Source organism: Phascolarctos cinereus, unplaced genomic scaffold (genome assembly GCF_003287225.1).
Source record: "Phascolarctos cinereus isolate Bilbo 61053 unplaced genomic scaffold, phaCin_HiC Scaffold_4;HRSCAF=312, whole genome shotgun sequence".
Classification (NCBI taxonomy): Eukaryota; Metazoa; Chordata; class Mammalia; order Diprotodontia; family Phascolarctidae; genus Phascolarctos; species Phascolarctos cinereus.
Genome location: NW_027555847.1, coordinates 21,052,618 through 21,075,539, shown reverse-complemented (window position 1 = coordinate 21,075,539; position 22,922 = coordinate 21,052,618). Strand labels below are relative to the sequence as shown.

General features: G+C 41.8%; 1 protein-coding gene across 1 annotated transcript in view; it reads left to right on the top strand.

The window, feature by feature from the left end:
- The window catches only part of DNAH12 (dynein axonemal heavy chain 12), a 182,171-nt gene that overhangs the window by 125,159 nt on the left and 34,090 nt on the right, over positions 1–22,922 (top strand). The window contains exons 54-63 of the mRNA XM_020968975.2: positions 1,679–1,826; positions 4,052–4,197; positions 5,887–6,101; positions 8,188–8,380; positions 12,364–12,556; positions 14,601–14,773; positions 16,592–16,732; positions 16,995–17,153; positions 17,470–17,614; positions 22,770–22,920. Coding sequence (XP_020824634.1) covers positions 1,679–1,826; positions 4,052–4,197; positions 5,887–6,101; positions 8,188–8,380; positions 12,364–12,556; positions 14,601–14,773; positions 16,592–16,732; positions 16,995–17,153; positions 17,470–17,614; positions 22,770–22,920 — 1,664 coding nt within the window. The remainder of the gene's footprint in view (positions 1–1,678; positions 1,827–4,051; positions 4,198–5,886; positions 6,102–8,187; positions 8,381–12,363; positions 12,557–14,600; positions 14,774–16,591; positions 16,733–16,994; positions 17,154–17,469; positions 17,615–22,769; positions 22,921–22,922) is intronic.

Genomic DNA, 22,922 nt, shown 5'->3' with positions numbered 1-22,922 from the left:
AAGGGAACAACTGGAAAAGTCCTTCATTGCCAAGTCCATGGCCTTTTCTCAGGCCTTCTCCCCAGCATCTGACACTGTAAAACCCCCTCTTCTCCATTGTCTCTCCTCTCTGGGTTTTCAGGAAATTTCTCTGTCTTCGTTCTTCTCCTGTCATGTGATGATTCCTTCCTTGTCTCCTTTGATGAAGCATGAGTGTGTTCCCCCAGGCTCTGCCCTCCATCCTCTTCTCTCTCTATACCCTCTCTTGGTGACCTCATTGGCTCCTCATCACTCTGCTGCTGACAGCCAGCTCTGTACGTCCAGCCTTAGCCCCAGGCCCACACTGTCACTGGATGTCCAGTAGGTATCCCAAACTCAACATGTCCAGTATTGAACTTGGTTTCTCTCCCTTCCCCATTCTAAACTCCAGACTCATCATTTCTGTTGAGGGCACTACCATCTTTCCAGTCTCCCCAACTACAACTACATCTTCAGCCACACGCGCTCCCTACCTGCTCAGTTATCATTTCTACTGTTCTCACATCTGTCCAGCCAGTGGCTTGGCCTTCACACAATCATCACTGTAGTTCAGATGCCAATGCCTTTCTCCCCACATCACCTTCTGTTGACTTTGGATTTGCTCACTTTTGTCTTTGAATTCCCAGACACTCCGAGGCAGTGTGCTTAAAGTAGGTGTGTTATGGATGCTTACTAAGTGATCAGCTGATACTTTAATGTCCTGAAATTTATTTAACTAGTCTCCTATTGTAGGACATTTAGGTTGTTTCTAGTTTGTTTTGTGGTTACAAATAATATTGTTAAGAATGTTGTTCAACAGCACCTCTTTTTTTGGTCATTTTTATTATGTTTTTAAGTATTTTGCCAACCTTGGAATTTGGGGTTCGTGCACTGGAATTATTCATTCAAAAGAAGTTATTTTCCTTATGTCATCCTATGCCAGGGCCTTGTACACAGCAGAAACATAGTTAATATTTGTCAAATTTAACTGTAAGATCACGAGACCATAGAGCTAGAGTGAGAAAATACGATAGGTGTCATCTAGTCTGGCCTCATTGTTTTTACAGATGAAGAAACTGAGGCCTGGTAAGGTTAAGTGACCTGTCCAATGACCAGTAAAGTTAAGTCACAAATACTAAGTGTCTGAGCCTGGATTTGAACAAATGTCTAACGCTTCCACACTCAACACTCTTACCATAATGCTGCCTGATTTCCCCGGGTCTTTGACAGTAAGACATAATATAACTTCGATGGTTTAGTAATTATTTTAACATTGTGGGGGACATTGTGGGGGAGAATCTGGGGAATGTTACCCTGCAAAATGCTTTTCTGGGATATTTTGTTGCTGTTGTAGTTTTGAAGGATTAAGAAATCTTGGATTAAGTATATGGTATTCTAGTAATCAGATGTAGGAGCTGTCCTCTATCTGTTTTAATTTTTGAGCTAGAGGATATTTTGGGGATCACCCGTCCACTTATTTTAAAGATAAAGCTGAAACTCAGCGATTCTAAGTGATTTGCTCAAGATGAGCTTAAACTCATCAGGGACAGAGATGAAACTAGAATCCACACCTCCTTATGGCCCCAGGGCTCTTTCCAGAGTACCCTGAGGCCTTTGCTCAGTCCATGCTTGGCTAATGTTTCCTGTTGCCAGCCTTTATTTTGTCTTTGGTTGCTCACAGATGGTCTAAAGCAGCAGATGACCTTCAAAACACGTACGACAACCTGACAGGAGATGTATTGATATCAGCAGGAGTCATCGCCTACCTGGGGGCTTTCACTGCAGGCTTCCGACATGAGTGCACAAAGGACTGGAGTAGGTTGTGTAAGGTAATGGATGGATCCTTCATAGGTTTTGTCTCAAAAGAGTCAGATGCTGCTTTTGTCGCTGGGCACGTGGCACTTTCTTTTTTATTTAAAGTCTTATGAATGTTCTCTACGCCCCACTTCCCTCTTCCGCAGCCCAAGAGCTTCCACTGAGGCTAAACCTTCCTTTGGAACAATCATACAGAAGCTCAGCAACCTGACGAGCAGAGTGACCCAACCGGACAGCTCACGCACATTCCACTCCTCGTCCCTCACTTCCCCACTCCATCCTCTGTTCTCTGGGACCAAGGTTGCTCAGTGCATTTATTATGATAGCTGCCTTCTAGTGTTCTCATTTCTGTTTTTGTAGTCATTGCAAGTAGTTTAGTCCTGCCTTTTCTCTTTCTTTCTTTCTTTCTTTCTTTCTTTCTTCTTTCTTTCTTTCTTTCTTTCTTTCTTTCTTTCTTTTTTTTTTCTTTGCTCTGTATCAGTTGAAACAAATCTTCCCATATTTCTCTGACTTCCTCATATATGTCATTTATGGCACAATAATATTCTGTTACTTACATCTGCCATGTATTCCCAGGCAGCGAGGTGGTGCCATAGTGCTTAGAGCACTGGACCTGTAGTAAGGAAGACTTATCTTCCTAAGGTCAAATCCAGTTGGATGCTTACTAGCTGTGTGACCCTGGGCAAGTCACTCAACTTTGCCTCAATTTCCTCATCTGTAAAATGAGCTGGAGAAGGAAATGGCCAACCACTCCAGTATCTCTGCCAAGAAAACCCCGAATGAAGTCACAAAGAATTAGCCGTGACTAATAAACAACAGCCACATATTCCACGAGTGGTTCAGCCACTTCCCTAGGCATGAGCACCCACTTGATTTCTAGTTTTATTTTTGCTCTTACAAAATATTCTCTGACTATTTTTAAAATAATTTTGCTATAGACGGGACATTTATTTCTGTATTTTACCTCGTTGGAGCATTGTTGCCTAGTTTTTTAGACACTTTGTGGGGGAAGGATGGTATCTGGGTGATAGAAATACTGAAGTTACTAAAAAATAATCATTTTCCTTTACAAACTCAAGTTTTCATTTGGGTCCTTTTAATCTTTGTTTTTGTTCATTTTTATATATTCATTAATTCATTTATCTATTCATCCATCCATCTTTTATTTATTTGTTCATTTATCTATTTATTTAGGAGTTATTAATGGAATAGGATGACAAGATCTTATCAGGAAAATGTATGAAAGGAGAAAAGAAGGGCTGGCTAGGTAGCAAGGATCATAAGGTCATCCATTTTGTTCTGGAATAGACCTCAGGAGTGGTCTCTTCTGATCTCCACCTGCTACCACTGAGGCATTTGAGGCCTTGTGAGATTTGGGGACTTGCTCAAGGTCACAGAGCTAATAAAGTTAGAGGTGGGATTAGAAGCCAATGGCTCTTTCCATTACATCATGAAGAATGGACAGTGAGCTTGATGAAGGCTACCAGCTTGTTGGTTGGACCCTCTGGGTGAGTTCTTGAAAGGCCATGGGCTACAGTAGCATGGGATGGGCAGACATGTGTGTCACTGAAGGGAATGCCCACATCAATGAGATCACAGATCCATTGGAATATTTGCACATGTAGTAATATTTGAGTATCATTAAATGCTAATCCTTGCTAATGCTCATTAAAATTATCTATCAGTATTTTGGAAGATCCATGATTTCATCAGTGTAGGCATCTTGGGGTATGGGGAGGAAAGCACTGGCTTTGGAGTCAGAAGATTTGGGTTTAAATCCTGGGCTCTGCCATTTTCTGGTTGCATGACCTTTGACTAGTTACATCACCTTCACTGGCCTCAGTTTCCTCTTTGCAAAATGACTGGGTTGCATGGGATGGTTTCTGAGGTCCTTTCCAGCTCACAACTCCCCCACACCCTATAAAGTAGTCTTTGTGAGTTATGATGGCCAAAATTAGTCATTGCCATTGGCCAGCCTTTTAGTGTTAAGCCTGTCAAGCCACTGAAGCTGGTCTTCAGATGACAGGCGTCCTCAGATCCAGGGCCCAAACCTTTCAACTTGGTGGGACCTGCCAGAGATTATTTTTGTCTGGCATAGATTTCTAGGCACCGGCATCATATCCAGGCCAAAATGTGACTCTAACTGCACATTTGGAGGACCAAGTTGATACTGTAATGAAACTTTCCAGCTGTAACATGAAAGAAATCAGAACTGTATATTGCCTTGTATTTCTTACAGGAGAAAGAAATCCCTTGCTCCGATGATTTCTCCCTGAGTAAGATTCTGGGAGATCCAGTCAAGATTAGAGCCTGGAATATTGCTGGATTACCAACAGATGCGTTCTCTATAGACAATGGTGTGATTGTTAGCAATTCCAGGCGTTGGTAAGGACCAGTGAAATGGTGACTCTTCTCACATATTTAATCCCAGTCTCTAAAGAAAGAATATAGCATTTTTTTCTCCAGACCTTTTCCCTAATAATGTCAATGTCAGATTATGATTGAATTTTTGGTGCTAGTATGTGATTTCATCACCTTGGCAACTCCAGATGTGCAAATACCTTCTGCCAATGCTAATTGGCAACCTTCTACAACTGTAGTCTGAGAGAGTTGCCCGGAGGTCAAGATTGGTGACTTATCCAGGGTCACAGAGTCATTTTGAGTGAGAGTCAAGGCTTGAAATCAGGGTATCTGGAGTCTGTGGCTGGCTCCTCTATCCATTCACTCCACCATTCTCCCTCTCGTGGTAGGATAGGGGTAATGTAACCAGATGATCTGCAGTGTTTTCTTGGAATTTGTGACCCTAGAACACATTCAGGAAAATGCTTTCCTCAGAAAAGTAGTCCTTTCATCTAGATGGTATTTGTAAATGGAGAAGTTTACAGCAAAAATTACCACCACATAGGATGTTTAGAAACTTTAATAACCTCATAAAGAAAGGAGTGTGCCCTCATTCATCTTCTCTGTTACCAGTACTTTGGTATGTAAATGTTTGGGCCATGATATTTCTTGTGTGTTGTCTCCTATGAATGTGTGGGTGTTGCCCCTGATTTTTCTTCTTTCTATACTTTCTATATGTGGGATCTAGCTTGGTGAGCTTATATTTTCTTTCTCCTTGTTCCTTGGTTGAATATACTTTTTAATTGGATTATTAAGACAAATTGGATTATTAAGACAAATACATTCTTACCAGGCCTTGTTAGGTATACCCCATCCCTGGCCAGGAGCCTGTCATTCCTATGTTTCAGGGCCATGGTGCAGAAATCTAATCCCACTTCTCAAACGCTGTCTTCACAACTGCTTGTTCACTTCTCAGATCTGTCTTTCTCTTCTGAAGTTCCTTTCTGCAGTTAGTAGCAGAAATGAAAACATCACCTGTGCCTCTCAGGTAAAGCCTTTACCAAACATTAAAGTCCTCTGTAAATGTTAGCTATGATATTTTTACTGGGGCCAATGGCATGTATTTGTAATGTCATAAATGAGATGGGGGCTGGAGCCTATCTTGTGGATGGTAGCAATGGATAGAGTCAAGATAACTGATCTATGTGAGGTCCAAAGGCTTGCTTGGCCCCATTAGCAGAAGGCCTCAACCCCCAGAGTCCCAGGCACTCTGCCCCATTGCCCTAGTCCTAGAAGAGCCTCAAATATGGTGGAAAGGTTGGAATTCTTGGCATTTTTGTCATAAGACTTTAGCACTGCTTTATTGGTTCTGTCTTCCTTTCCTTTTGAAGGCACGTTTTAAATTCCTGCATAGATCTCAGTTGTAGGCCTTCTCAATTAAAACCCAACTAAATTTTCATTGAATTTGTGATTTTACCTCAGAGGAAAATGCAAACAAGAGAAACTTCTTTTTGTTGTTATCCCTCCTTACCTCCCAAATATTTCTCATAATGTTACTTTTTAATTCATATTTTTAGCTGTGATGTGTTTTCCAAACCTTTCCCTCTGTCTTTTCTCTCTTTAGTTGAGCCAGTAATTAGTCTATGTCTGAGAGTACGTTATCTCAGCAACACCCACATTACAAAGCAATTTAAACTTTAGACCCTCTTTACTTTTCTTCCTTCTCTGTTTCAGGCCTCTAATGATTGATCCCCAGGGTCAAGCCAACAAGTGGATTAAGAACTCTGAGAGGGAAAACCAACTAAGCGTGATTAAACTCTCAGATTCAGACTACATGAGGACGTTGGAAAATTGCATTCAATTTGGTGCTCCGCTTCTTTTAGAAAATGTTGGGGAAGAGTTAGATCCTTCTTTGGAGCCCTTACTGCTTAGACAAACGTTTAAACAAGGTAAAAAAGGAAAATTATAGTGGTGGTAGTAGTAGTAGTAGTAGTAGTAGTAGTAGTAGTAGTAGTAGTAGTAGTAGTAGTATAGTAGTAGTAGTAGTAGTAGTAACAATATCAACTCATGATATTCTTAAGGTTTATATACATACTCTCATTTGGCCATTTGAAAACTATTGACTTAGAAAAACTAATAATTAATAAGCCAAGTTGTCTTTGCAGAATGAAAGGAAGTAGCTCTTTGAATTCTAGTGCCATCTGTCCCCTTCCTATACTCTAAGGTCCAGAGCAATTGGCCTTCTTGTGCTTCCATGCATGTGGCCCTCCATGACTCTAGTTACTCCCCATTCCTGCAATGCTCTTATTCCTACCTGCACCTCAAGTAATTTCTCATGTCCTTCAAGACTCAGCTAAAGTGCCACTTTCTACATAAAGCCCTTTCTTAACCCCACCGTCCACTCCCTAATGGTAGCGCCTTCCCCCCCAAAGCATCTTGCATATATTCTGTATTTATATATAGGGGCAGCTAAGTGGCACAGTGGATACAGATCTGGGTTTTGAGTCAGGAAGACCTGAGTTCAAATCCAGACATGTGACCCTGGACAAGTCACTTAACTTCTCCTTGCCTCAGAAATGGCAAACCACTCCAATATCTTTGCCAAGAAAACCCCACGGACAGGTTTGTGAAAGGTCAGACATAACTGAAATGACTGTATAACAGCAACAAAAAATATATACGGACATGTTTTCTCTGCTGTGATGGAATGTAACCTCTATGAGAACAGGAGTGGTTTAATCTTTGTCTTTGTATCCCTAGTGCCTATGATTCAATTTCAGTTCAATTCAATAAACGTTTGTTGAGCGCCTATTACTAGATAGTGTGCCAGATGCTATGCTAAATGCCAGCGACACAAAAAGAGGCTAAAGGCAGTCCCTGCCCTCAAGAAGCTTACATTTTAACAGGGGAGACAATGTGCAAACAGATATGTGCCAACAAGCTCTGTGCAGGAAAAAGAGCAAATAAGTAACAGAGGGAAGGCATTGGAACTAAGAGGGGTTGGGGAAGGCTTCCTGGGGAAGGTGGGATTTTATTTGGGGCTTAAGGAAGCCAGGGAGGTCAGTGGTCAGAGGGGAGGAGGAAGCAAAGGATTTTCTGTTTAATCCTGAAGATGCTGGGAATGCACTGTAATTTACTGAGTAAGGGAGTGACGTGTTCAGAGCCGCTCTTTAGGAAGATCACTTTGACAGTAATGGGGGAGAGACCAGCCAGCACCCTGTGGGCTATTGCACTGGTGTGAAGGGATAGGAGGGTCTGCCCCTTGTGACTTCACCTCCCTTCTGAGCCTCAGGTAACTCCCTAAGACTATAAGTTCTCGATAGATGGTTGTGGAGCGAATTCTCGCGCTGATGAAATCATAGGTCGTTGACATTACCATCTCTGAAGGGTGGATGTCTGATTGTCACTTGTGAGTGAATGGTTGGAATGGGCGAGGAAAGACCAGATGCTGCTTCTTTCATTGCTGCGGTCTGGGATGGCTTACCCATTAGATGAGACACGGGACAGGGGGCCAAGGGTATCACATGTTTAGCAAACACAAAGAATCCCAAGGTATGAACAACAGGGTTAAGTTTGGGTCATGGTTGGGTTGGCCTTTCCCAGTCAAGGAGGACAGCCTTCACTGTCAAAGTCTAGTGTATCTGCCATCTTTAAGTATCTTCTGCAAAAGATTTGGATTTCTGGTTGGGGGTAAAAGGAAAGAAAGAAAAATCCTTAAAAATGTGATCTGGAGGGATCAAAAAAGGTCACCAAAAGGACGTCCATCTCCCGAATGAGCCACACTGTTCAACTTCATCCTTGCGCTGTCTCCTAGTGCCCAGCAAAGTGCTTGGCACGTAGTAGGTTCTTAATAGTTATTGGCTGACTGATCCAACCTTATTCTCTGATTATTAAGCTCAGTCTTCATCTTTGTTAGCCATTAAGAGCAGTTTAAAGTCATTAAAGAAACACCAATAAGGGCTTTCAGGGAAGGAGAGTTACGCCAACCAGTTTGATCTGGGTTTTTTTGTTGTTGTTTGTTTTTTGAAACATCAGGAGGCATCGACTGCATCAGGCTCGGGGAAGTCACTATTGAGTATTCCTTTGATTTCAAATTCTACATCACCACAAAGCTGAGAAATCCGCACTATATGCCTGAGCTGGCCACGAAGGTTTCTCTGCTCAATTTCATGATAACACCAGAAGGACTTGAAGACCAGTTGCTAGGAATTGTGGTTGCCAAGGAGAGGTAGGTGCTTTCTTAGACATGGCCAGAGAGGTTGTAAATTCTAGCAAGGTCACTGAAGGCTATTACACTACAGCTATGCATTTTGGGGTAGTTATGTCATATTTTATATTGCTATATAATTTACGTAGTTATTCTTTAATAGCTAATACACGTGTTAACCGTGTTAGGCTTTCACTCTCTATTGATGTGTTTTAGGAAACATAGTTTGGTCCTTGACATGACTGAATATATATATATCATGTAAGACACCAGTGAGCTCTTATGCAAGTGTTCTCTGTCTTGAGCAGTATATAACAGTATATGACAGTAGAATGAGAGCTTAGGAGCTTAAAATGGAAGCGTGGCAAATTTGCTTAGCAATGGAAAAAATAAACTTTTTTGTGTAAGTAATATTTATGATACCCTAGGATCGGCTGCTAGGGTAGACTGGAACCTCTCATCACCTGTGACATTTATTTTATTTTTAAAACCTAAACCTATTATTTATTTTTAGCATTAATTTAAAAAAAAAGTTTTGAGCTCCTGATATTCTCCCTCCCTTCAGTCCCTCTCTCACCCCTTAAGAAGGCAAGCTGTATGATATCAATTATACATGTGAAATCATCCAAAACCTATTTCCACGTTAGCCATGATAGCAAAATAAGCAAGAATAACAAAGTGAAAAAGTCTGCTTCGGTCAGCACTCAGAGTTCATCAGTTCTCTCTCTGGAGGTGGATCACGTTTTTCATCACAGCTTCTTTGAACTGTCTTGAATCATTGTCTTGATCAGAGCAGCCAGGTCTTTCATAGTTGATCATCATTACAGCATCGTTGTTACTGTGCACAATGATCTCCCGGTTCTTCTCTCTTCACTTGGCATCAGGTTGTGTAGGTCTTGCCATGTTTTTCTGAAACCACCCCCAACCCCTTGTCATTTCCCATAGTGTAGTAGTACGCCATCACAATCATATACTACAACTTGTTCAGCCATTCCCCAGTTGATGAGCATCCCCGGGATTTCCAATTCTTCGATACTACAAAAAGAGCTTCTACAAATATGCATAGTTCCAAATTGTTTTCTGGAATGGTTGAACCAGTTCAATACCCCCAACAGTTCATTAATGTACCTATTTTTTCACATCCCCTCTAGCATTTGTCATTTCTGAGAGGTGTGACGTAGTACCTGGAGTTGTTTTAATTTGCCTTTCTCTAATCAATAGGGATTTAGAACATTTTTTTCATATAACTATAGATAGCTTTGTTTTCTGTTGAAAATTGCCTGTTTATATCCTTTGACCATTTATCAGTTGGAGAATGGCTCTTATTTTTATAAATTTGACTCAGTTCTCTGCATATTTGAGAAATGAGGCCTTTATCAGAGAAACTTGATGTAAAAAATTATGATATTACTTAATTGTCTATGATACCTTTTAGCAAAATATAGTTCCCCTGATTATCCCTTTTGATTAGGTCTATTTATGCTTTTGCTTTGTCTGGGATCATGATTGCTACCCCTGTCTTTTTTTTTTTTTATTTCAGGTGAAGCATAATAGATTCTGCTCCAACCCTTTATTTTTAACTTTGTGTGTCTTTCTGTTTTAAGTGTGTCTTTTATAAACAGCATGTTGGATTCTGTTTTCTAACCCATTATGCTATCTGCTTCTGTTTTATGGGTGAGTTCATCCCATTCATATTCGCAGTTTTGATTACCAACTGTGTCTTTCCCTCTGTCCCATTTACTTCTATTATTTCTCTCTTTTATCCTGTCCTTCCTCAAAAATCTGTTTTTTTTTCTAGTCATTCCCTCCCTTAATCTGTCCTTCCTTTTGTCATTCCCCACACTTTCTCTTATCCTCTTCTCTTCCTGTTTCCCTATTGGGTAAGACAGATTTCTATACCTAACTGAATATGCATGTATGTTCTTCCCTCTTTGAACCAATTCTGATGAGAGTGAGATTCAAGCACTACCCACCCCTTCTCCCCATTTCCCCATCCATTGTAAAAGCTCTTCCATGTGTACCTCTTTTATGTGAGAAAATTTCCCCATTCTACCTCTCCCTGCCCCTTTCTTCCAGTACATCCCTCTTTTCACCCCTTCATTCTTTTGAGATCATGCCAACGTAATCAGCTCACACTCATGCCTTTTAACTGCCCTAATAAAGATAAAGTTCTTAGGGGTTATATGTGTCATCTTCTCATATAAGAATGCAAACAATTTAACTTTATTAAGACCTTTTTGATTACTCTTTCGTGTTAACCTTTTTATGCTTCTTGAGTCTTGTGTTGGAAAGTCAGATTTTCTGTTCAGCTCTAGTCTTTTCATCAGGAATCTTTGAAAGTCCTCTATTTCATTAAATGTTTTTTTTCCCTTTGAAGAATTATACCCATTTTTGCTGGGTGTGTCATTCTTGGTTGTAATCATAGCTTCTTTGCCTTCTGGAATATCACATTCCAAGCCCTCTGCTTCTTTAATATGGAAGCTGCTAAATCTTGTGTGATCCTGACTGATTTGAATGGTTTCTTTCTGGCTTCTTTGACCTGAGAACTCTGGAATTTGACCACGATATTCCTGAGAGTTTTCATTTGGGATCTCTTTCAGAAGGTAATTAGTAGATTTGTTGAATTTCAATTTTACCCTCTGGGTCTAACATATCAGGGCAGTTTTCCTTGATAATTTCTTGAAATATGATGTCTAGGGTCTGTCTTTGGTCATGACTTTCAGGCAGCCCATAATTCTTAAATTATCTCTCCTTGATCTGTTTTCTAGGCCAGTTGTTTTACTGATGACATATTTCATGTTTCTTCCTTTTTTTTCATTATTTTCACTTTGTTTTATTGTTTCTTGATGTCTCATGCTGTTATTAGCTTCCACTTGCCCAATTCTGATTTTTAAGGAATTATTTTCTTTGGTGAGCTTTGTACCTCTTCTTCCATTTGGCCAATTCTATTTTTAAAGGTGTTATTTTCTTCAGTATTTTTTGTACCTCTTTTACCGAGCTATTAATTCTCTTTTCATAATTTTCTTGTATTGCTCTCATTTCCCCCCCAGATTTTTCCTCTACCACTCTTATCTCTTTCTTTAACTCTTCCAGGAATTCTTGTTGGGCTTGGATCCAATTAGCATTTTCTTTGAAGCTTTGCTTGTAGCTGTTGTCACATTGTCTTTTTCTGAGTTTATGTCTGGGTCATCCCTGCCACAGAAGTAGCTATTTGTGGTCAAATTCTTTTGTTGTTGTTGTTGTTTGCTCATTTCCCCAATTTCCTGACTTTGATCTTTATGTTAAAGAGTTGGGCTTTGTTCCTCTGGGTGTGGGGAGGCACTGTCCCAAGCTTCAGGCTTTTTTTTTTTGTGCTACTATTTTCAGAGCTAGCTAGTTCGGGGGGTCTGCAAGTTTTTGGTGCTTCCAGGGTGGTGTGATACTGGGGAAGGTTTGGTCACTGCTCTCCTGGTCTATACTGTGGTCTTTACCCAGGAAGGGCGTCTGGTCCCCTACAGCCACAAGTGCTGGTGCTCATGACCAGGGCCCCTTCTCCCTTGTGACTGACCCCCAGCACTCCTCTCCACCCCAGAACTGCATGTAAGCAGCAGAGTTGCCAACCAGTGCCAGCAAAGGGGCCCCCCAATTTCTCTCTGCCCAGTTGTCTGACCCCCTTACTGTCTCTGGTCTGAGAGCTCCTGCTGCTGCTGCTGTGTGTGTGCACGCTCTGGACAGGCCTCTGCCCTGGGGTTACAAACTCCTCCTGTCAACCTCCTAAGTTTTCTCAGGCTGGGAAAATGTCTCACCCTTACCTTTATTGGTTGATCTGAGGCATTATTTTAAAGGTGTTTGGAGGGGAATGTTGGGAGAGTTCAGCTGGGTTGCCTCTGATCTGCCATCTTCTGCGGATTGGTTTTCCCTTCATTACTTTTCCTTAATCCTCTAAGTTTATGAAAGTTGTGACAGAATGCGTGTTTGATGGCTGCAGAGCCAAGTTCCTACAGAAGATGCTTCTCCTTTGTTAGACCAGAATTGGAAGAAGAGAGAAATGCTCTGATTCTCCAGTCTGCCGCCAACAAGAAGCAGCTGCGCGACATAGAGAGCAAGATTCTGGAGACGCTGTCATCCTCAGAAGGGAACATTTTGGAGGATGAAAGCGCAATCAAAGTCTTAGATTCAGCAAAACTCATGTCCAATGAGATCTTAAAGAAACAGCAGGTAAAACCAGAAACAAATGAGCAAATGATTAAACAGACAAAAAAAAGGCTTCCGTAATATCTGAGAGATGGGGACTTCCATTAGAAGTCAGCACAGTGTAACTGATAGAGGGCTGACCTTGGAGTCAGGAAAACCAGGGTGTAGAGCCTGCTTTTGACACAGAGTGGCTGCGTGACCCTAGGCAAGTCACTTGACCTTTGTCTGTCTGCCTTGGTTTTCTCATCTGTAAAATGTGTGCTAAATGTGTGCACCTACCTCCCATGTAGGAAGTGTGAGGAGCAAATGAGGTAATATTTGTAAAGCACTTAGCACGGGGCCTCACACATAGTAAGCACTATATAAGTGTCAGCAGTTGTTGTCATTATTACTATTATTTTGCGGATTTCAGCTCAGTGTAAAGAAAAGCTTTCTGAAAATTAGAGCTGTTCCAAATTGGAACATGCTGCCTTAGGGGTGCTGGGGGTGCTATAGAAGGGATTTCTGTTCATGCGTGGGTTAGATTAGCATAGACAGTGTAAAAAACATTGAATTTAGAGTCAAGAAGACTTGGGTTCAAATCCTGCCTTAGATACTAGTTATATGATCCTGGGTAAGTCAGCTAACCACTTTGTGCCACTGTTTCCTTATCTGGGGAATGAAGGGGTTGGGATTGATCCTGCCAGCTCTAAATAAAGGTATGATCTCCAAAGTCCCCATGACTCTGAGATCGGGTGATTTTGATAAAGTTCTTAAACTTTTCCTAAGTATTTATAACCCTTACTTAGCTTATTGTATTAATTGTAAGAATGGGAGGAAGACATTACTCCTGACAATTATGAGTCAAACTAACATATTTTAAAAAGCGCAGTTAACAATTGCACACCATTGACCCACCCAAACAATAATAATGATAATTGTAATAGTTAATAGCTAACATTTGTACCACATTTACTATGTGCCAAGCACTGTTCTGAGAACTTGACAATTACTGTCTCGCTTGATCCTCTGGGAGGTAAGTCCTGTTATTTTCCCCATTTCACAGATGAGGAAACTGAGGGTCGCACAGCCAGGAGTTGTCTACGGCCACATTTGAGCTCAGGTCTTCCTGACTGCAGCCCCGGCGCTGTGTAGCTGCACTAACAAAGGGTCATAAAGGCTTGTGAGACGGCGTATAGTGCAGGGGATAGAGAGCGCGCTGTAGTTCATCCACCACAGATTTAGAGCTAGACAGGACCGCAGGTCACTTTGTCCGACGTTTACATTTGGGGAAGCTGAAGCCCAGGGATGAAGTGATGTTCCCAAGGCCACACAGGTAGTGAGTGTCAGAGGAAGCACGGGCACTCATGTCACAGGGTCCTGGGTCACTGGTTCGGCACTGGAAAAGACTGTGAGCCCAGCCTTTGACAGAGGGGGAAACTGAGGCTCAGGGGGATGAAGGGACTCACCCAGGGCCATGTGGGGAGTAAGTGTCCAAGGTGGGATTTGAACCCAGGCTGCCTCTCCACAGAGAGCCGTTGTTCTTTCCATCGTATGTCTCTGTCTCCTAGTGCTCCTGACCTGGAAAGTGATCATCTATACGTGAGGCACAAACCTCAGTCTGTTAGGCCGTTTTTGCTTCTGGAAAACTGAGCAAGGGATGGGCTTTAAAAAATTATAATCTCAGGGCAGCTCGGTGGCTCAGTGGATAGAGCACCAGCCCTGGAGTCAGGAGGACCTGAGTTCAAATCTGGCCTCAGACGCTTGACACTTGCTAGCTGTGTGACCCTGGGCGAGTCACCTAATCCCAATTGCCTCACAACAAATATACATTACATATACACACACACACACACACACACACACACACACACACGCGCACACACATTATATATATACATATATGCACACACATTATATATATATATGTATGCATGTATGTATATGTATATATACACCCACATATAATCTCCAACTGTATTGATTCTGGTATTATTGTCATTATGTTGGGATGTTCCTCTAAAAAAAAGATTATTCCAGAAATTGAATATAAGCCCTCTTCTATTCTTGATTTCTCTCGCTTTCACAGATTGCAGAAAAAACAGAAATCAAAATAGCAGAGTCGAGAGAAGGCTACCGGCCCATCGCAAAGCATTCCTCGGTGTTGTTCTTCAGCATCGCAGACCTGGCCAACATCGATCCCATGTACCAGTATTCCCTCAGCTGGTTCGTTAACCTTTATATCAACTCGATTCATGACAGGTGAGCTTCATGCTTCCCTCCACTTATCCTTTCTAGGTAGACCTTCCTTCTTTCCCTGTTTGCAGCTGCTAGTGGAGACTGTTAAGTTTCTCCTTCCCTCGGACTGCTCCTTTGTGTCTTCCCTCTCTCTTCTGAGCTCCCCGAGTGGCCATTCCCCAAGGCCTCGTGATCCTATTTCTCTCTCTGCCCTGTCCCTTGTAGGCCTCATCTGATCTCATTGTAGTGGCCGTTTTCCTCTCTGCTGTAGGAGGATAGATTGGCTTGGGAGCCAGCTTCTGCCCCAGGTCATTGATCCTTCCAGAGGCTCAGCTAGCCAGGCTGCTATGAGGCTTTCTTTCATCTAACCCCTCCACACATACGGGATCTGTGCGACCCAGAGGCACCCCAACATATCAACCTGCTCTGCCAGGCCCACAGAATCCTAGCATTTCACCGTCGGAAGGGACCCCAGGAGCCTTCTAATGCAGGAGTTGTTAAGCTTGTCGTGGACACCTTTGCTTATCTGGTGGAGCCTACGCACTCCTTCTCAGAACAATGTCTCTTGCCTACATTCATAATGGAAGAAATGCTAAGTTTCTGTTAGAGGGTCATGAAAATAAAGATGTAATTTTTTCCTGTCCAAGTTCACAGACCTCTAATCTAATCCAACTGGCACCTACAAGAGAATTCTCTTTACAGCGCGGCCAACAAGAACTCATCTAGCCTTTGCTGGTAGCCTTCCAGTGACAGGGAGCTCACTCCCTTTCAAGGCAGCCCTTTCCATTTGGGGACAGCTCTTATTAGAAATAATTTTCCTGACATCGTGTATAAATCAGACTCTTTGCACCTTCTCCCATTGCTCCTGATTCTACCTTTGGGGCCAAGCAGAACCATGCCACATCTCTTGAAGACATCTCTTTTCCAGGGCAAATGCTTTTCATATGACATATTACACCAGGTCCTCAAGGCATCTGGTGCTGGAGTCAGGAAGACCTGAGTTCTAATCCTGCCTCAGATACTTACTAGCTATGTGACCTTGGGCAAGTCAGTTAACCTCTATTTTCCTCAGTTTTCTCAGCTATAAAATGAGGGCCTTGGATTTGATGGCCTCTAAAGCTATGATTCTGTGACATTTCAGCATCCTGGCTATCTCCTTCTCAGTACTTTCCATGCTGTTGTCATCTGATGGATTATTTCCCAAAGTGGAAGTCTAGTTATATCAGCACCATGGCCAGCAGCTAAGCGGCTGCTACCACCCAAGGCTTCAGTGATAGCCTTTATACTGAGGGCTTCCACACTTGGCAGAAGAGCTAGAAACTGCCTCCTGTGCCCCAGTTCTACATCTCTAATTGGCACCTCGTCTTTCCCTTTCTCTCTATGGATCCAAATCCTCCCATCCTTCGAGATGCAACTCATCCCATTACCTCGGAGGTTTCCCTAGGTTTTACTCCATCTGAAAGTGGTGTCTGTCTGTCTCTCTGTGTCTCCTTCCGTTCCCTTCTCTTTCCTCTCTTGCTTTCTTATCTTCTGTTGGTGCATAGATCACTTTGTTATGAGTTATCATTTCACATACAAGTCTTACCTTCCCATCCAGACTCTTTATTCTTTGCATTTCCTCATGGTGCCTTCCATTCAATACATATCTGTTCATTTATTTCAGTCTTTGCATTTGGGTAGAAGAATTCAATCAGGCATGTTTGTAAAGTGATTGAGATAATGGAAATCATATTTCACTTTTCAATGGAATGATAACGTGTGTTTGTGACGTGGAAAATTCAATGATTAAAATGTTTTTGACCCAGATTTTTTTCTTGTTTTGCTCTAATTTCATCATTTTAGTAACCGATCCAAGATTCTGGAAAAGCGCCTGCGTTACTTGAATGACCACTTCACGTATAACTTATATTGTAATGTGTGTCGGTCCCTGTTTGAGAAGGACAAGCTGCTGTTCTCCTTTTTGCTGTGTGCTAACCTGCTTTTGTGAGTGGCACTCCTCCCCCTGCCCCCAAGCCCCTTACCTCCCACCTTAGCTTAATTAACCAAACCTTAATGGGAAACATAGAGTCGAAACCCAAGGACATCTTCACCAAAGCATTCTGCATTTTCTCCCTTGGGAAGCCTGCAGCCTGCCTTTCTTTTCACTAGGTATTTTACTGACCCCAATACTTGTTAGAATACTTTTATGTTGTTCTCACTACTTTTCCAACATATCCCTCGATTGGTGCTTGCTTTTGGAATACAGAGCCAAGAAAGAGATTGAATATTCAGAATTCATGTTTCTTTTGACTGGTGGAATTGGCCTTAAGAGCCCTGAGGGAAACCCTGATCCTACTTGGCTACCAGAAAAAAGTTGGGAAGAGTTGTGCCGGGCCAGTGAATTACCAGCCTTTAAAGATCTCAGGTAACTGGATTGCTAAGATATCCCAGAGCAGAGGGCTGAGTGACCAGATGAATGAAGCTAGTGGTTAGTGACTCTTAGAGAATTATCTTGTAGGAGTCCATGATTCCCCCCTCTCAAAACAAAATCTTGTTTCACTTTTATTTAGTAGAGTGCAAGCTCTCAGAAGGCAGGGATGGTTCTGTTTTTGTCTTTGTATGTCCAACACCCAACATGGCGCCATACACAGAATAGATACTTCATAAATGTTTGTTGTATTGCATTCATTTCTTTTTCAAATAAAAGGGAAATAATAGCAATGAAAATGCTTTTCTTTTAGGGAACATTTCCAGAAAAATATTGGAGATTGGCATGAAATCTATGACAGTAAAGAACCACATATGGTTCCTTTCCCCAAACCATTGGACACAAACCTGAATGAGCTGCAAAAGATAATTGTGCTTCGTTGCTTAAGGCCTGATAAGGTAAGAGAGACTTTTTGTTTCTTAGCCCAATCATTCCTTCTTCTTCTGTGTGACACCCTCAGGTGATTGTTATGAGGTTTTAGGGTTCACTAGGAGAGCTGTCACGTTTTGGAAAGCTCGGGCTTCCTTCCCTGCCATGAAGCCTGGAAAATCTCCCAGTTGACATAGCTTGGCAGGCTTACACCAACTGCCATATTTGCAAGCCTGCTGGCCACAGTATAGAGAAATAAAATTTTGTGAAGAGGAAGTAAACCCAATAGGTAGCCAAGAGATTCCAATATAATCAAAACCATCTCTGTGCCTCAGTTTCCTTATCTAGAGAGGAGAGGTGGTTCAGATAATCACTGTGGTCCTCATCTATCAATTCCTTTTAAAACTCTGCTGTTTTTAGATGTTATTTTATAATTATCTATTTATGCGTCAGGTCCCTACTAAATGGTAATCTCCATGAGTGCTGGGACCCAGGTCATATTAAAGCTTCATATCTCCTCTAACATCCAGCACAGTACTGAGCACACAGTCGGGTTAATAAATATTTGTTTAATTAAGGAATCTTTTTGTGGATGGATTCTTTTTAGGCTTTCAAAAAGGAGACTATTGGTAGGCCAAGCTAATTCTACCTAAGCTAATTTATTTATTCAGTGCCATAACAATCAAACTACCAAAAAATTATTTTATGGAGTTAGAAAAAATAATAACAAGGTTCATTTGGAATAACAAATGGTCCAGAATATCAAGGGAACTAACAAAAAGAAATGCAGGGGAAGGTGGCCTAGCCGTTCCAGATCTTAAATTGTATTATAAAGCAGCAATCATCAAAACTGCTTGGTACTGGCTGAGAAATAGAGTGGTAGATCAGTGGAACAGGTTAGGTATGCAAGACACAGTAGCCAATGACTATAGTAATCTACTGTTTGATAAACCCAAAGACCCAGCTTCTGGGATAAGAACTCACTCTTTGACAAAAACTGCTGGGAAAATTGGAAAAAAGTATGGTAGAAACTAGGTATACATCAAAATCTCACACCATATACCAAGATAAAGTCAAGTGGGTTCATGACTTAGATATAAAGGCTGATACTGTAATCAAACTTGGAGAGCAAGGAATAGTTTACCTATCAGATTTATGGAGAACAGAAGAATTCATGACCAAACAGGAGATAGAGAACATTATGAAAAGCAAAATGGATAATTTTGATTACATTAAATTGAAAAGTTTTTGCACAAACAAAGCCAATGCAACCAAGATTAGAAGGAAGTAGAAAATTGGGAAAGAATTTTTACAACCAGTCTCTCTGATAAGGGCCTCATTTCTAAAATATATAGAGAATTAAGTCAAATTTATAAGAATACAAGTCATTCCCCAATTGATAAATGGTCAAAGGATATGAACAGACAGTTCTCAGATGAAGAAATTAAAGCCATCTATAGTCATATGAAAAAATGCTCTAAATCATTATTGATTAGAGAAATGCAAATCAAAACAACTCTGAGGTACCACATCACACCTATCAGATTGGCCAACATGACAAAACAGGAAAATGATAAATGTTGGAGAAGATGTGGGAAAATTGGAACACTAATGCATTGTTGGTGGAGTTGTGAAATGATCCAACCATTTTGGAGAGCAATTTGGAACTATGCCCAAAGGGCTATAAAAATGTGCATACCCTTTGACCCAGCAATAGCACTTCTAGGGCTGTATCCCAGACAGATCATACAAATAGGAAAAGGACCCACATGTACAAAAATATTATAGCAGCTCTTTTTGTGGTGGCCAAGAATTGGAAATTGAGAGGATGCCCATCAATTGGGGAATGGTTGAACAAGTTGTGGTATATGAATGCAATGGAATACTATTGTGCTATAAGAAATGATGAGCGGGCAGACTTCAGAAAAACCTTGAAAGATTTGTATGGTCTGATGCTGAGTGAAGTGAGCAGAACCAGGAGAATGTTGTACACAGTAACAGCCATGTTGTGTGATGACTAATATTGATAGATTTAGCTCTTCTTAGCAATACAAGGATCTAAGACATCTCCAAAGGCGTCATGATGGAAAATGCTATCCACAAAGAAGGAAGAACTATGGAGTTTGAATGCAGATCGAAGCATACTATTTGCTATTTTTTCTTCTGTTTTGTTTCCTCTTTCTTGTGGTTCCTCCTGTTGGTTCTAATTCTTACTTAACAACATCACTAACATGAAAATATGTTTAATAGGAATGTATATGTATAGCCTATATTAGATTGTGTGCTGTCTTGTAGGGGGAGGTGGGGAGGGAGGGGGAGAAACATTTAAAACTTAAAAGCTTATGGAAGTGATTGTTGATAATTCAAAATAAATTAATTAAAAAAAGGGAGACTACTACCCCTTTCACCAAGTCACTGACTTGAGGCCCCTAGATGGTACAGTAGAGAGAATGCTAGGCCTGGAGTCAGGAAGACCAGTGTTCAAACCTGACCTCAAATCCTTATTAGCATTTTGACTCTGGGCAAGTCACTTAACTGTCTGCCTCAGTTTCCTCATCTGTAAAATGAGGATGTATAGCACCTAGCCCTCAGTATTATTGTGAGGAACAAATGAAGTGATATTTGCAAAGTACTTTGCAAGCCTTAAAGTCCTACGGAAATGTTAACTATTCTTACCAGTGTGGCTCAGAAATGAAGTTTTGTTTCCTGTGCCTTCAAGTCTGTAAGGTTTGCAAAGCGGATTCTGAGAGATTCCCCTTTGGTAAGTCCTTGGAGGCCTGATAAAGCCAGCTCCACTCACTCCTTTGTTTGCTCTTGGCTTTTTGCCTGGATTTCCTTTTGTCCTTGGTTTTGATTATAGCAAGAATGTCAGGATTGACATGTCAGCTCTCCCGATGGCCCATTCATCTGCTCATGTGTGAAGAACTTAGATACAAAGATACAAAGAAATTAAAATAATGACTCCTGTTTGGAGAGCAGCCACCTTTCTCACAGGCACCCTGTGGGACAGTTATTAAAGACAAGGAGAGAGTTGACTGGCTAGCCCCTATTCAGACAGCTCGAAAGGGTCAGAGGCGGGCTTAAACCCAGATCTTCTGCACTCTCAGGCCAATGCTCCATCTCCTAAACCGCCTTGCCTCCCCTCCCTGCTGGGAGAGACTGGAACATGTACACAGATAAGTAAGCACAGGCAGTTTGAGGAAGGAGAAGGCACTGACAAATGGGAAGATCGTGGAAGGCTCCCCGGAACAGGTAGTATTTGAGTCCTTGGAGGAAGATCAAGAAACCAATAAGCGTTTATTAAAACCTACTATGTGTCAAGTGCTGGGTTCTGAAGATACAAAGAAGCAAGTAAATGGTCCCTGCTTTCGAAGAACTTACCTTCTGTTGGGGGAGACAACAGATACAAGCCTGTAACATGTAAGTATATACCTATATGTGTATTATATATACATGTACATTTGCACACACACACAAAACAAGTACACTTTAGAGGAGTAGGTCTTATCTTGTGTGTGTGTGTGTGTGTGTGTGTGTGTGTGTGTGTGTGTGTATGTGTGTGTGTGTCTGTGGAGGGGGTACTGTTGGTCAGGAAAACCTTCATCTGGAAGATGGCACTTGACCTGAGTCTTAAGGGAAACCAGGGAGTTGAAGAGGCAGAAGTGAGGAGTGAGGGCACACTGGGAGTGGGGTCTAGCTAGTGCAAAAATATGGCGACAGGAGATGGAGCATCGTGGAGAGTTATAGTAAGATCATCGAAAGGATTTGGAGTGTCTTAGAAGAGAACTGAGCACATTCTTGACTTTGAGACCTACTGGGATGAATGCTCCAAGGCAGGAGAGGTAGGATGCTGAGGTTGGTGAATAGATTAGTAAGTGAAGAGTATGCAAAATAAGGCGGAAAAGACCACGGCTGGCCTCAAACACTAGCTGCCCTCCACATCCCTATCCTGACGTTTAGGGCAGGGGCTATACCTCATACTTTGGTTGTGTCCCTGGTGTTTTACATGTAATAGCTATTCAATCAATTTTTGTTGTTGTTGACATAACATTCCCTTGGGCTTCACTCACAAAACTGGGTCCCTAGAAGGCTGTTGTACAACTCTCAGGAATAGCTCATGAGGTCTCACCGGTATGCTTCCCCTCCATCAGCCATTGGACTAAATTACTTCTTTAACAAACACTTCCTCAAACAGCATGTCAAGAAGAGTAATTATGCTGCATTTCCCCAAACATAAGAGATACAGGCAGTCTCTCACAAACCTGGCCAGAGTCGAGAAGAGGAGAAGAGTGGGTGTGAACCTCAAGTATAACAGTAGTGAGAGAGCCCGTGGAGGGAGCACACATGGCCAAGGCATCTCTGAAGTCTGGAACTGCAGGTCCTACTAAGTGTCCTTTCTGCTCCCAGAAGATTCTCATGATCCATCCACAGGTTTTCCGTGGGCCTTTTGGAGACTTTTTTCCAGCTGGGCTGGGCTGGATGGGGTCTGGGTGTATTGTTCATCTGAAGTCAGTAAGTCAGTCAGTTAGCACATGTTGTTACTGTTTATTTTATCACATAGTGTTACTGAGCTCTTTCAGCAATGACGATAACCCTCGGTTTTAGGAAGAGTCTTTTCTTTCTCTCTGCTTTGAGGTTGTTTCTTGCTTCCAGGCAGGAGCCGAGAAAGTGTTTGCTTCTCTTCTTATCTTAGACACATTTGATTCTTCCTTGCTCAAGAGCCCCTTCTTTCCTTAAGCCGTTCCGTGTTGTCTTAGGGTGCTTAGCTTCAGTTCTGAGATTTTACCAAGCATCGCCCTTTGGAAATCTGAAGGAGAAGAGGAGCTCAGGGACAAGGTGGGGCATTAATTTATGCCTGGAGCCACATCCATACTCTTGTCATCAAATTAAAGTATTCAGGCCATCCTTCCTTTCCAGGCTGGGAAGTGTTGATTTCCCATGTGTGGCCTTTCCCCTTTGCCTTTCGATGCCTGTTTTTTCACAGGTACAGGCCATTCAGCTTTCACTGTGGTTTCATTCCTCCCTCTCCCCCTTTACATCTCCGTTGACGAGCTGGTCTACTTTGCTTTACGTTAAGCTTTTGCGTTAGATATTAAACTAAATGCTTTGTTCAGAATTACACAAGAGCCTGTGCAACGTCAAAACTTGCTTCACCCTTAACTTTTCCTTTTCTCTTTTGAGCAGATTAGCCCAGCCATAACGAATTACGTAACCGATAAACTGGGAAAGAAGTTTGTTGAGCCTCCACCTTTTGATTTGGCAAAAAGTTATTTAGACTCGAATTGCACCATCCCCCTCATCTTTGTGCTGTCTCCAGGAGCAGATCCCATGGCCAGT